The following is a 15,185-nucleotide window of genomic DNA, read 5'->3' as shown; positions in this document are numbered from 1 at the left end:
ATATAAAAACCTCAGTGTGGTACTTAAAGTCCTGAGGACAGGTTTGAGGCTGAGTGTCTGTCCACTGACAGTCAGCCTCAAACCTCCTGAACACTCAGATCTGAAGTCAGTGAAACGAAAGCCTCTGATTTGAGTCACAGACGTTTTTCTTTTTTTTAACTCATACAGACGTTTCATCTCATGAGTGCTGCTAAGAAAAACAAATGCAAAGATATTCTTCTCTTATTTCCCTCTCCTCCTCCTCCTCCTCCTCCTCCTCTTCCTCCTCCTTCTCATGTTTTCTTCTAGCTCCTCAGTCTTCTTCTGCGTTCACACTGTTAATCCCATGTCTTGCTGGGAAAACACCCACCTAGTTTGTTATGCAAGAAGAAGAGAGAGGATGAGTGCTGCTTAGCAGCAACAACGGGCGCAGGAGATTAGAAGAAGAGTAGCAGGCAGAGAAAACAGTGATGATTATTATGTTGTGGATGTGACTCCATCCCTGTGGAGTTTCCACTGTTTTATTATAACAAGTACGTAGTGTACTGGACGTGAACAACACATCAGGATACACATCTCTCTCTCTCTCTCTCTCTCTCTCTCTCTCTCTCTCTCTCTGTGTGTGTGTGTGTTTATGTGTGTGTGTGATGTGTGTGTGTGTGTTGTGTGTGTGTGTGTGTGGTGTGTGTGTGTGTGTGTGTGTGTGTGTTGTGTGTGTGTGTGTGTGTGTGTGTGTGAGAGGTGAGACAGGAGATAGAGAGAGAGAGAGAGAGAGAGAGAGATTTTCAGTTGTCAATAGAGACCCCATGTCTTTCCTATTGATATGCAGGACACACACACAAACACTGTTGTTGTAAATGAGTGAATGAGTGCCCCTCTCGCTTGCTGTCTCTCCCTCTCTTTCTCTCTCTGTCTCACACACAGACACACATCCACACACACACACACACACACACACACACACACACACACACACACACACACACCTCTTCTTTCTGAATCTTTACTTTATATGTAATAACCCTCATGTCCATTGTGTTGTCTGATACCGCTCCGGCCAGACCTGTTTAAATCTCTGTAGACCTGCTCTGTCACAAAATGAGATTTGGGGTTAATCTGCTATTTGCAGCTGCCTCTATGTTCTATATTAGACCAACTCTGTTATCACTTAGTTATGTAAGCCGTGTTCTGATGTTGGAAGAGTTATGGTGCCCCCGTGTGGCTTACAAGATTAGTGTCACAATATAAAACAGCTCTATGCTCTATCAGCTTAAGCAAGAGCAAACTACTCCATAAAAAGTGCAATATAGCTTACATGATAACAGTAATGCCTCCTGAAAAAAAATCCCCATGTGATGCACTGAATATGAAGTTGCTACTTACTACTATACTACTGGTTTGCTGTTCCATTCTGTCATATTGGTGAAGTGTTGCTCCAGTCAAGTGGAAGTGACAACACTTTCTTTTATAGACCTTAAGCCTAACAGACAAGTAGCCGGCAATGAATGAGAATTTTATTTTTCATTTTACCCGCTCACAATAACTGCATCCAGTTGTAACTTGTTACTTTCCTCAGCCATGCCACTGCTAAATCAATAAATATCCTTTTCTTCAACCTTAGGTCACATCTGCATGGCATCAGGATGAAATTCATCTGAAATCTGTTAAATGTGAGATAGATGGTTGTCTCATTTTGTAGATAAATAGAAGAGATTCACTGAAACTCTCTGTTAGGGCAGCTACACCTTTATATCTGATTGTCATTGTAGGTGAATGATGTGGCTTCTACTGGGGAATCAGGATCAGCAGGGTCACATGCCAACACTCACTTCCTATCCCATCCCATAATCACTCTTTATCATTATCGTTCAAAGACTGTATCATGAATAAAAATCTAATAAAAAAAATATACATTTTGAGGAAACAAGAACCATGACAAAAACACCGTGAGCATGGATGGCTCTGTCGTGTTAAGATGTGACATAAAAGCGTTTACTGGCTCGCTGGTGTTTTGAATGATGAAGCAAACAGCCAGGTTTGATCATAACAGTCTGTTTTTTTATTCACTTCATTTGTTTTCCATTGGTACAGTTGGTGTAGCTACAGTATGAGCATTTGTGAACGAATGCACTGTATTTCACTTCAAAAGCACTAAAAAGCAGCAATAGCCTGAGCCTGTCTGTATCCTACAGTATTTACAGAGTCAAGATTCACAGTTTCTGTTACTATTCACGTTAGAGCCTATGTCACACAAACAACAACTCTCTACCTTTGAAGTACTTTTCTTTTTATTGCAAGTGAGTCACGTTGGATTTTTCTTTTAATGAGCATTTTCATAACGGACGTGGATATTTCTGGAGTAAAGTAACAAGGGATATATATTCAAGGGGACTGACCTCTCAGGTGATACAGTGGTGGCGGTGATATTTAGTAAAATTGAAAATGATGTCGTCCAGCATGCGTTTGGCCATTTCATAATACCACGAGATGGCGCCAATAGTCCACTAATAGCTGGCAATTTGCTCCCAAGGTTGGTGTAAACACACTCATCTGTATGTGACACCCAGAACTCAAGGATGAAGGCATGGGAAACAGCAAAGGATGAGCAGTGACAGTTACAAAACAATTTATTTTTCATTATTTTTTAAATAATATTCTATAATTTGTTCATTTGGAAAACAGGTCTCCCACACGGAAACTGTTATTGATACGATTAAATTTCACACGTTGCGGCTGCAATTAGGAAATTCCACATTTGGGCTTTTTATGGGTTAAAATTTAACTAATATAATTATTGAGTTTGACAAATATAATTATTGAAGTACCGCGCGTAAAAGTTCAAACCACTGTGCGTAATTGGATAGGCAGCCAGCAGTGGATTGAAGGATTTGCTCGCGTAAAGACGTCTTGGCCTGTTGGTTTGAACTGGGGGGAAAAAACATTTTTTTGTCAAAGTATAAGTTTGTAGACGTCTTTCTAACACACACCTGTCGTTCTAGCATCATCTATGACTGTAGGTCTTAATTACATTTTTATAAACAGCTGTGTGCTGTTGAGCTAATTCTTGCGTGTCGTTTGAAAACGTTAATTTTTGACCAAATCAAATCAGCTTGAGGCTGGAACCGTATTTTCACCTGCAAACTAACCAAAATAGGCCTGTCTGTCCTCTCGTTCATTGCTGTATCACTCTTGGTGTTAATATTCTCCCAGTCTGTCTAAAAGACGCATTAATAGTCAGTTGTAATGGTTGTTGATGTTACTCAGGCTGTTGATGTTGTTGACACAGCTGATGTGGGACGGAGACACGGTGCCAAAGGGCCCTGGAGGCTGGAGGTTGTGGCTGTGATACAGAGCCGCTGGTGGGGAACCAGGCCAGTAGGAGAAACCCGACGGCCCCACGCCGGGAGCCACGAGGTTCAGTTTGGAAATCCCGGAGAAGGGAATCGGGGAGAAGTTACCCTGAAACTTGTAGATGGCCTGCTCCGTGGTGGACGGCTGGCACACCTGCGCCAAGCCGTGGAAATCAAACTTATAGGCGTATCTCTTGCCGTGGACTTTGGTCATGATGTTTTTGTCGTAGTAGTAGCGCAGCGCTCGGCTCAGCTTATCGTAGTTCATGTTGGGTTTGCTTTTGCGCTCCCCCCAGCGCCGGGCCACCTCATCCGGGTCGATGAGCTTGAACTCGCCGTTGGTTCCCTCCCAGGCGATGCACGACATGTTGGTGCTGTCAGAGAGGAGCTCCAGCAGGAACTGCCACAGCTGAATCTGCCCACTGCCTGAGTGGAGACAAATAAAGACGCGTTCATATGAACGAATCCTTCAGTGCAAAGCAAGATACGAAAAATAAACATTTTATATGAAACCATATGATAATAATAATATTCAGTCTCTGTGGTTTGTGCAGAACATTTTACATTTTCTACATTTCACATTTAACATTGGCAGCAAATTGTCACTTTTCAAGACAAATTACAGACTAATACCGTTAGACATTATTTAGACTGACAGCATAGTTTTTTATGCTTTGAACTCAATTTGTACAGTTTATATTTTAAGTAGCATTTACCTGCTTTCTATCATTTAAAAATGATATTTTTATAAATGACATGTTAATATCATATTTTAATGCATCCTAAGCAAATACATTTTTTTCTTGGAGATCCTTTTTTTAATTCATCTTATAGCATCAGTTTGTAGACATCATGGTATTCTTCAAATTATTAATTCATAACACGGGTGTAAAATATCATGTAGGCGCTCTAGTGTCAGTCAATGCTCGTTTTTTGTTTTAAACATAGTTCGTCAAATATTTTTACACTAACTCATATTTTTATTTTGAAAACGACAACAGCTTTATTTTTCCCTTTACATCAGTCTTTGAGAGGTGCTAACACCAGCTCTGTTAACACTGTGTAATCCAATCAGTGACGAGCTGTGGATGAATGACGGATGAACTTTCTTTAATGTATTTAAATGTTTCATCACTATTATTATTATTTGCATTTTCCTTGATCTATGATCATAGATCTATTGATTTATTTGGGGTTTTTTTTTCTTGTCTGTCACCAGCAAACATAATGTGGCTGCAAACTCTATGACTGTGAATTGAGAAAATAGGATATGTTGTTTTTTGAGTTAACTCAAGTTAGAGCTGCTTTAACACAATTCAATCCTGCTTTGATCATTTGGATTTTTCTTTAGTGTTAATATAATAAACGTTATTGATCCCTCGAATTTTTATTTTCATGTCAGTTTCGTTACTGTGGCCAAACGTTTTTCTCACATAATTAGAAATAGGACTACCTAAAAGTTTTTTATTTTTAATTTTAATGATTCCATTCTTGATATTTTCATGTACTGTGTTGGAGAACTGGAAAGCTTATTTCATATCAAAATAAGCTCATGAATATGAAATAACTGTGACCTGCACTGCGATAATGAAAGAACCACTGAGTTCATTCTCTTACCTTTTTGTACTCCTGTGTTTATTGGACCCCATGATGTTCCTTTGCTGTCTTTCAACAGGTTTTCTGTTGGATCTGAAACCAAAACAGACACATTGTTATCATCGTCGTCATCATCATCATCATCATCATCATCCTCATCATCATCATCATCACCTTGTCCACCCTGTTTATAAATTATTACAAGATGCTCTCTGTAACAGCTGCAGGCCTGCTCTCTATTTCACACCGTCTGCCAAAAAATAGAACTAATGATTGCTTTGCTGCGAGAAACAAATCCTATTGTGTCCAGAATTTTCTAGAAAACACGGTCACATCTTCTATTGAACGATGAATAATGATGACATAAAATACAAGCTGAAGATGAATTTCTTTAAATCTGTTTTCAGAGAAATAAAAAAGAATCTCTCAGTAGAGCACAGCTTTCATAAAATGTGTAAAAGTTCCTATAGAATTGACCAGAGCAAGTGAAATATTAAACATCACAAAATTTCAATAAAAGTAAAAAAAAAAAAAAAGATTAAAATCCTGTTGTGTCCCGGTCCAGTCGCGGTCTAATGCGTGAAGCATGTCGTCTTCGCGGTCTCCTCCGCGAGGAGCCAGGAAACGCGTCCAGGAAAAAGGATTTCCGATTTCCGACAAAAGAGCAGACGGGCTTTCAGATTGAAAAGGCTGAACAATGCTCTGCCCTGGAGACGGAGCATCACCGCCTCAGGACACCGACAACCGGCAGTATTTAAAAAAAAAAAATCATACTATAACAGGCTGTTTCTATAAGTCTTTACAGGACAAAATGACCAACCTGAGAGATACATGTTGAACATGAGGTTTCCTCCGCAGTCCTGTCTCATTGTGTTCACTTGTTCAGAAAGGGTTGGATTTCATTTCGTTGGTGGCGGAGGAAACGATTTTTATTAAACTTTATCTCATAACTGTGATCTGGAATAAATGCGGGTGGACAGATTGAAGTTTCCAGGCAACTGTCACTGGCCCCCATCTCTGAGACAATATTCAGACAGCAATTTCCCCTGGTGCATTGCTTTAATTAAAAGAGCAATTTACCTCTGTCAGCCCGCCTGGTGCCCACAATAAAAAGAGGCCGATAGAAATTCGGCCCTTATCAATCCACCATCACAGTTTAATAAAGTTTCCACGTTAAGATCTGAGTTTCTATGGTGAATTGAAGTGTTTGACATGGAAACCAGTTCAGATCCTCCTCACTTTTCCGCCTCTTTACCTCTGGGCAAACAACAAAGACCTATTTCATGTTGGGAAAAGAACATTTACCTTGAAAAGCACGCTTCAGTGCACACGAGAAAACAAGAACATTTCATCCCCTCAACCTTCTGTTTGTGGGTTTAAGGTTATATAGCCTCAATCTGGGGCTAATGAGGTTGTAACTTTAAAACCATGGCTTCTGATGCTCACTGACGTTATCATGTCCACTCATATTTTTCTTCTTCTTCTATTTTTTTTTTTTTTTTTTTAGAGCCAGATTGTGCCAAGCCAATGGGCTTTATGGCCCTGTGCTATACAGCCTGGTTTGGACTGATCACACAGTATTGTTTTCTTCCTACAGCATGTATGTAGTATACACACCTTTTAGGATCAGTATTATCATTAACACTGGTTCTATTCTGGTGATTTAAGGGAAACAGACACATTGTAAACACCAGTCTCTGCCATTCACACAGATATGCAGAACATTTCAAATTTTATTCAGGTGCAAACAATGTGGACAACGCTGGCTGATGATACAGCACAACACCGTGATTACATTTCATTTCAATGTTTATTTATGAATGAATCTATATCACATGTCATTTCAACACCAGATCTCTATCAGTATCCCTCGTGATCAATTAGGCCTATTGTTACATTTCAAAGCCTTTTATTGTGAAAACTGCAGCTACCATTGCTGAAACACCTTCAAGTGAGTAAAGCAACAAATATAAGGTTAAAAGCGAAATTAGTGTAGTTTGTGAATGTGTCAAAATACCTGGATGATAAAGGCTATAGCTAAAGGAGGAGGTGTCCTGGTGGCTTAGTGGATTAAGATGTGCGCCATCTGACCATAATATCCCCGGTTTGATTCCAGGACTTTTGTTGTCACACTTCTGTCTCTCCTTATACATGTTCATTGAAAGCGATTCAATCAATATAAAAAAAAAGGCCAATTAAATAATTTCAAAAAGACCTATACAAGCATCGGCATCGTGTTTCTCCAGCTGTAAAATGCATCGTAGGTGTCATGACGTAAAGAGACACAGCTCTACTATCCATGGAAGGAAAAAAAAAAAAAAACACACATGGCGTTTGCAGCCCTGCGATATGGAATCTAAACACAGTTCACTTTCAACTCTTTCCCTGGGGAAAAGTGAAAACAACCACACGAAAAGGTGGGGGAAAAAAATCACAAACACTAATTTAAAATAATTCTGAACTACAAATGTTGATGTCTTGAAATGGAATTATAACATTACATTACACAGCAGAAAATCTCAAAGTCTGACATCTACCATTAAATTCAAATCACACTTGCAGCGTCAGTATTGACTGAACTGAAAGTGAATGTTCTGCTCATCATTCATCATCAGTGTAGGTGTTTCCTCTGTGTCACCTGACTGAGCTCAAACATGCACACCCACTGAAGAAACAATGCAGTACAGCTGACTGAGCTCAGGGTAATATATATTTACATGTCAGGTTATTTTGTTTATTTTACTAAACGGTCAGTTATAGAAAGTAAAGTTAGAACATATAATTCCCACTTCACATAATCAGACTTTGTAAAAGCAGATTGCACCAACAATATGACAAAAGACAAAATCCTGCGTAATTGGTAAATACAGATTTCACCAGAAAACAGTATATTTCCCATGCATGTCCCTTCCACCTGGACTAAAAGCTGGATTTTCCACTCTTCACATGGCAGCACTTCCTCAGGACTGGACTTGTAGGTGCGTCTCTGGCGTCCCAGACTTGCTTTAGCTGCCTGTGTCCAAGTACAAGTCGCAGGCAACTTAAAACAAGCCTCGAAAGCTAGACTGTATCCACTGATGGAGAGGCAGCTAAATCTGGATTTAAAAGTGGGTAACCTGCAGTCAGTGATCAGCATGAGGCCAGAGACCCATCAACCCAAAGAAACAAGACATAAATGTTTTCAGAAAAGCAAGGATTTGGTTAATTTCCATAAAAAACTTTATTATCATTTCAACTTACTAACCTAGGCTATAGGTAACCTTTGCCACCTGACAGCATGTTAGTCTTGCATATATCCATAAACTTAAACCATCATTATGCAGGTGCTCCACTTAGTTATTAACTAGTTAGTAAATTTAAGATAGACTTTGATAGATGTAAACATTCAAGCCAAATTATGTCATTTCATATTGTAAACACATTTCTCTATTTTAAAAATCTACTGTAATTCTTATCAATAAAAATAAATAGAGTAATCAGTCCTAACAACCTTATTTAAAAAAAAGAATCATTGCAAAATGCCTATGTAAAAGTCTCAAACCTACCTCGGAGACCTGACCTGTGTAGCCGAAGTACCCCAGCTTGCAACTTACTACACCACTCAAGTGTCACTCCTCTGCTCCCTCCCGAGTGCAGCCTCTTTAATCAGTCTGCAGAGGAATGTATATTTGAGAAAGGTGTGTGTGCATAGTTACACATTTATTAAAAGATCCTGTTTTTTTGGGTGTGGGACTGTGAGCCATTGCAGGCTTGTGGGTGTGTAACACGGAATCCTACGTCCTGGACCAACAGGAGGAGTGTGTGTGGAGGTAAACACACTCCAGGATCCCGGCATGCGGCTGAAAGATAAACATGATGGTATCACATTGGAATAAACAAACAAATGCTAAGCTACTAGATTTTTCATATGAAGAATTGTTGTTATGTGCCAGGTTTTTTAATTTGTAAATCAGAGTTTTTGTCAGAGATTACATCCATGGTCATTTCTGGTATATATATATATATATATATATATATCCGGGCCTCTCTCTGATGCTGGGTAGTTGCAGCTGAAATCTCCACACCTGACTATTCTGCTTCTCTGTATTACCTCTACATCTCCACCTGTGTGATTTGCAAACATATTATAAGGGAAACATAGAACGGTTTGGCTTTCATCTAGGTTTAACTAATGAATGCACTGCACAATATTATAGACGTGAACTCTATCACTGAGTCTTTGTCCAATAAAACCACATTTGGTGAGTTTGATTGTTTTTTGTTTTTCTTTTAGATTAACTAAAGGATCAAGTGTTTCTTTTTGGTTTAAAAATTCTTGTATGTTTTTCATTCAATAATAAAAATGTAAAAGCCCATTGAATTATCTGAGAAATGTATAGTTACAAAGGTGAAACCACACCTGTTTTCAGTAACTCATGGAAAGTTGGTATCTTGGAAAGGTTTTTCACAGGTAAGCAGGAGAAGTTAGTAGTCTAGTTGTAATACAGCATTTACAGTGTAAGGCTTGGGGACATGAATTGTTCAGGTCGATGGTTGTGTTGTGCATCTTCTAAACCATTTTGTGAATTTGTATTTGAGGTAATATGCCTCTACAGTGGGTCATCTTACAGGCCACTTATTCAAACAGGGTTCAGGACCTTGGACAGAGCATATAGCCCTACTTTACATCAGTAACTAAAACATTACACAGATGACATTTTGTTTCTGAGATCCTCCCTCTTCTCTTTCAAAGTGCTGTAAGAATAATGAAACAGGTTAAATAAGGTCGGCTGCATGTGTGCTGACACCATGGAGCAGCTGGAGTGCCTGCATCTTTGTCAGCCCATTGAGGTATTTACAGTCAAGTTAAGCTACCTCTGTGCCTGGCTTTGTTTTGGTTGTTAAGGCTACACACACAACATTTGATACATCAGAGAGACAAACCAAGCAAGAGCCAGAGAACATCAATCTGAATGGATTCTGTTTTTAAAAGATGATTTATTTCACTCAGATTTAAGTCAATAATATAAATCGCACGGTATCAGACTTGTCAGCTGCCTCAGGTTATCTGGTGCTTTTCATACAGATTCACTTTATTGGCCATTTAGGGCGAAGTTTGCCTGGAACAACTGAAGAACAAATAATAGAAACGCATGTGATCTTGTGCTCTTGTTTATTGGAAATAGGAATACAGTCTGACAAGAACAATATTACACATGCTAAAGCCTAACAGAATCAAATCTTTCCATGTATGTTCACTGGTGTGCTGAATATTTACTTTAAATGAATACAGAGCGAAACCTCTTTCTGATTTGTGGAGCTAAAAGAGAATATGGGCTCTGACTTTGCAGTGCTTTGTCTGTGGTATGACTTACCATCATAACCAAAGCCTTTTGACAGTTTGACAGTTCTAATTGATTGTTCAGTATAGCCAATAATTGCAGCCAGTTTCTCTGACCTTTCGATTTTTCATTTATTTTAATTGGGTTGATAAATTTTATTATTAAAAAAAAAAGAAAAAAGAAAAAGGAATACCAACAAACAGCCTCTAGTTTTGAAGAAAAGCCTTTATTTCCTATTTCAAGAACATGCTTTAGCATGGTAGTAGAAGTAGGTAGTTAGATATCCATACATGCAGAGCCACAGAGTGATAGAAAGGGTTTGTCCATCTAGTGTTCTGTGACAGCGGTCTGTCCGGGGTTCAAGATGAGGAAGGGGTTCGGGGAGAGTTTTTTTTTTCAGGGTTGGGTCAGGCAGAGTGAAGGCTTAGTGCTGGATCCTACGGATGGACTGCACCTGGTTGGTGTGAGCCTGGGTGCTGTACTCATTGTAGTTTCTGTACTCGCCTTGGTGTCTGTCTCTCTCCAGGATGTACTGGTAGCCACGGTAACCAGGGAACTGGTAGGCCACCCAGCTGCAGGCAGAGAGAGAGCAGGTGAGTCATTACAACAGTCAGACAGTAAATAATCAGTGTGTTGGTGAAGGTTTAGCCTGTCCAGACTATATAAATGTATTGATTTTTTTTTTACACCTATTATCCTCTCCATATTACACCCAGTCAGGATAGATGGACCTATTCTAACATGACTAAAATAATTCATGTATTTTGACAAAACTAAACTGAAGCCTGGAGATGAAACTGGAGGCAGCAAACGGTGGTAATGTAACAGGAGACAGAGATAGAGACCAATAAACAAGGTGGTACGTAGGTGTATAACTTACGCTCCTGAGTTGACTTTGATAGAAGGCACCTCCTTGCTGCACCAGCCCATGGCCTGTAGGGAGGGGTAGTCATCGCACATCTCAAACTTACGGCCCTGGAAGTCCTCACACTCGTACAGGGTCACCTTGCTGTCACTGTGGTTCTGCAGAGAAAGAGACAGAGACAGAGCAAAGCTGTGATGAGGCTGCAACATTGGGGCAAGGTGTTGGTGTGGTAACTGTTATAAATATTTAGATGTAATTAGATGGAGGATGTGGGAGATCGGGGTCATAGCAAAAGCCACAGTTAAATGTGGTAAATCATGCTGGCCTAAAGTAATGTTTGGGTTCAAAGAGTGCGGCTGGTTTCAAGAGGGATGGGTGATGGGTCTTGTGAAGGAGGGTGGGGCAGGGGTGTATGGCAGCTGACAGAGGCTGACTAGTAAAAAAAAAAAAAAAAGAAAAAAAGGATGAACTGGAGGATGAGGCAACTTACAGCGCACTTGATGGGTCTGAAGGACAGCATGTGCTCGGTTCTGTAGCTGCTGTTTCCACTCCAGGCCTCGTAGCGAGGGTAGTCTCCCTTCTCCAGGATAAACTGCTGTCCCTGGAACTCTGGGTACTCATAACCCACCCAACTGGAGAACAGAGACAAGGATAGAAATGTTGAGTTCAAGTGTGCCAAGAGGAAGTAAAAATAGAGAGAAAATAATCAAGAGAGGAAAAAATACATTAAAACTAAAACAGTAGATGAGCTCAGATACCTCAAAAACCTATAATGACCCATTAAATACAAAGTAGTTTCAGTGCAGCAACCATACTGAAATTGACATTTTTGTTAAACAATAGAGCCCAACGCCCACAGAATGGCCTCGAGTGAAATCAGCATGCAGCTTCTTTTGTCACTGGGAGCACAAAGCAAACATTAGATACTGCTGCTCTGCCTCCACTGCTACCGGTGCTGCTGCTGCTGCTGCTGCTGCTGCTGCACCCAGGGCTTTTTATCAGATCGTCAGTCAGTCAGACACTCTGGCTCTCAGCCAGCAGCTGCACACAGCCAACTCATATCACAACAGGGTCACACTTGGATGCGTGCACATACACACGCAAACGACACATGCCAACTGGCAACGTAATAATGCCGTAGGCTGTATTTTATGGTTTTTGTTGTCTTGCTTTTTCTACTTGTTGATTAGAGTTGGTGTTTGAGTCGTGTGTCGCTTTAATCAGACTTTTTCAAGCAGATAAAATAAGATAAATGATGCGATTTTATTAGATGTTGTATGGCTCTTAGTTAACCACTGTGTTTTTAAGCAATAATGTGTATTTGATAAAATATATGAAGACCAACATACTGTAAAAATCTGACTCACTCTCAATATTACTCTAATACTATTCATGCAGTAAGGGCATTCTTCTAAATTCTAACCAGATTCTACCAGATTGTCTGAAATCTGTCCTCATCATAAACTTCAATATGTGCAAACACGGTAAAATGAATCACATACTGAAGCGGCAACAGGAATAGGAGAAATTTTCTGATCATGATCCACACAGACAACCAGAAAAGTCACCAACAATGTCGACTTACGGTCCGTTCTCAACCTTGATAGAGCGGATCTTGTTGAAGCCCCTCTCCATGATGTTCTGGCACTCCAGCATGAACTCACAGCGCTTTCCCTGGAAGTTCTCCTCCTCCCAGACTGTGATCTTGAACTGGCCCATCTGCTCCATCTGTTGAGTGTTCATGGTTGCTGCTTCTCCCTTGGGGGTTATTCTCTGAAGAAGGAAGAGGGTTTTAGAAAAAAAAAGTTTGATGTTAGATGGATGGAAATGACAATCTCTGGATATCCAGAGTAGATGTAGAAGGCAACAGTACTAAGTGAAACATTTTAACAAATATTTTGAGGATCCCCTCATCCTAATCAGACTTCTAACAAGCTGAGGCTAGCGTTTATCCAAATGATCTTACAGCTACAACCATTGCATTTTAGTTTGAAGAAAAAGATGTGCTATTATTGTACTGTAACATTTTACTCTGGAAAGAAATTTCTGTTAAGGTCTCCCTCCAAAGGTGTCACTAGAGGTGAAAAAGTCTACTCATTCATCATTTTCCCATCTCTCCACAGTACAGATTAGTCTCTGTTTCAGTGGAAGAGATTCTATTCTAAGAGCAACCTGTAACTCAACTATAGCAGTTCTGCAGAAAGCAAAGGCCACAACACCAAACCATACACAGTATCTGTAAGCGACAGCGACAACTTAAAAGCATAATGCTAAACTGGAGTCTCTTACTTTCAGAATTTTTCATTTTCTTTTTTTTTTTTTTTTTTTTTTTTTTTTTTTTTTTTTTATGTTTGTATGATGTTTACAGGCCAAACACAAGCGCACCAGTAAGGCATCATCTTGCCAGCTTTCCCTGTAAAAATTGGCTGCTGAGGTACAAACCAATTTACCCTAAAAGCAAAAGTATGAGGTGGCTTCCATGTTTTTACTCTTAGCAAATCCAGCCTCATTTAAATTGCAGCCATAGCAGTCTATCTATCAAATGCAGAGTTTTGAGCAGCATCCTGGTGGCTGTCAGGCTCCACCCCAGTACACAGAGCTGACCCCTGATTGCAGTCTCTCAGCTGAGCCTGAGCTAGTGTGTTGATATACTTACAGACAGTACTGAGGTGGGACAGATCCAGTATAATCAATGTCGGGGAAGGGACCCTCGCCTGCGCTTTTATAGGGCCAGGCCCCCTGGACCAAAGCCACTCCATTTGCCCAGCAGCCTTGCACACTCAGCAGCTGAACGGGCCGGCTGAAAGGGGAGCATTAGCCTCGCGCTTTGTGGAGGCTCCAGAGCACTATTGTCCTCAGAGCCCAAACTGACTTAGTCATCAATATGGCAGCCATGCTCTGTGGCAACCTGACCCAGGACTATACAATGGTAACACACTGACACAACAGTTTGATTGGTGTGGCAGGATAATAGACACATTCTGGGAGCTGATCCCCTCTCTCTCACTCTGGTGTAGGTAAACTGGATCCTAAACTGGAGGTGGGAAAAGGGCCCAAGGCTTCCCACACAGTCAGTATTAGGACATGTCATCTAGAGGGCATTCTTATAGCTTTCTTTTCCAATGGTTGATCTGGAAAGAGTCAGTGGGATGAAGTGCTATAGTAAAAAGCCACAGTGGTAGTAGCACTTTCTGAACAGGATCAATTTGGAAACCTGGTTTTTGCATCTCTGGCTTTCATTCATATAGTTCTGGTTATAGAATTGAACTTCATCCCCAAAATAATCGATATGCTACACAATGTCACAGGACTCAAATATGTTGGTGGGAGTATTACATGCTCCAGAGAAAAGTGTCGTAGCTTGGTAACCCATCAGTTCTCATATTGGAAATATGAAAATATAAAAAAGAAAAGTATTTTATTGTAAGAAGCAAATATTTATAGGCTTTCAGTAATAATAATCATGAGATTTGTAAGGAGTGAATAACAGAGTTGCTTGGAGTACATTCTTAATGTACGTATGTTTTATAACACATCACAGAAACTGTATCAATTCTTAGAGAGGAAGGATGTTTCAGTCATTCCTGCTTAATTCCAATTTGCTATTTCCAATGTGATATTTTGATCATATAAATTATCGGTATATTATGTTTCTCAACCAATGGGTTTACAGATAGTTACAGCCTTTGAAGCTTCACACAACACAGATAATATGTATGTTGCACAGTGTTGGTCACTGAATGAATAGTCCTGTAATTATGGGAGCCACACCAGGCTCCAGCATTGTGTTTTGAATAGTTTTACTGTCAGCAAACAAGGACTGTAAAAGAGCACACTGACATGTTTTATATCATGAATGAAGCCCCACTCACAGTCATGTATAATGTTGTTCTTCTTTGTGCTTATGCACTTTCTGTTAATGCTATTGTTTACTTGTCTTTGTGATGATATATTTTAATTTCTATAATGAATAAATGACATAATTCAGTTTAGGGGACAAAAAAAATCTCACTCAATTACACAACATATGATGTTAATTGAGCACTGATAAAATATTATGTCTCCATTGCTAAC

At 39.8% G+C, this 15,185-nt stretch overlaps 2 protein-coding genes across 2 annotated transcripts; both read right to left on the bottom strand.

The window, feature by feature from the left end:
• Positions 1-2,834: 2,834 nt before the first annotated feature.
• fev (FEV, ETS transcription factor) lies at positions 2,835-8,525 on the bottom strand. Its single transcript, XM_022741067.1, has 3 exons — positions 8,471-8,525; positions 4,947-5,018; positions 2,835-3,755 (listed from the first exon to the last, which is right to left on the bottom strand). The coding sequence occupies exon 3, from the start codon at positions 3,694-3,696 to the stop codon at positions 3,214-3,216; it is 483 nt and encodes a 160-aa protein (XP_022596788.1). The 5' UTR covers positions 3,697-3,755; positions 4,947-5,018; positions 8,471-8,525; the 3' UTR covers positions 2,835-3,213.
• A 1,996-nt stretch (positions 8,526-10,521) lies between these two features.
• Positions 10,522-13,774, bottom strand: cryba2 (crystallin beta A2). Its single transcript, XM_022740874.1, has 5 exons — positions 13,768-13,774; positions 12,697-12,884; positions 11,602-11,743; positions 11,127-11,269; positions 10,522-10,818 (listed from the first exon to the last, which is right to left on the bottom strand). Exons 2-5 carry the CDS (start codon positions 12,852-12,854, stop codon positions 10,671-10,673), a joined length of 591 nt encoding a protein of 196 aa, XP_022596595.1. The 5' UTR covers positions 12,855-12,884; positions 13,768-13,774; the 3' UTR covers positions 10,522-10,670.
• Positions 13,775-15,185: the final 1,411 nt, after the last annotated feature.

Source organism: Seriola dumerili, unplaced genomic scaffold (genome assembly GCF_002260705.1).
Source record: "Seriola dumerili isolate Sdu_G_001 unplaced genomic scaffold, Sdu_1.0 BDQW01000052.1, whole genome shotgun sequence".
NCBI lineage: Eukaryota > Metazoa > Chordata > Actinopteri > Carangiformes > Carangidae > Seriola > Seriola dumerili.
The sequence above is the reverse complement of the archived record's forward strand: the minus strand, read 5'-3'. Positions and strand labels throughout refer to the sequence as shown.

What these genes read in the sequence shown, in the direction of transcription:
- cryba2 (XM_022740874.1), bottom strand. Translation starts at nt 12,854, where the DNA reads ATGAACACTCAACAGATGGAGCAGATGGGCCAGTTCAAGATCACAGTC. An exon ending in ATCAAGGTTGAGAACGGACC is followed by an intron (nt 11,744 to 12,696) that starts GTAAGTCGACAT and finishes TCTGTTCTCCAG; the next exon opens with TTGGGTGGGTTATGAGTACC. An exon ending in TCAGACCCATCAAGTGCGCT is followed by an intron (nt 11,270 to 11,601) that starts GTAAGTTGCCTC and finishes CTTTCTCTGCAG; the next exon opens with AACCACAGTGACAGCAAGGT.
- fev (XM_022741067.1), bottom strand. Translation starts at nt 3,696, where the DNA reads ATGTCGTGCATCGCCTGGGAGGGAACCAACGGCGAGTTCAAGCTCATC.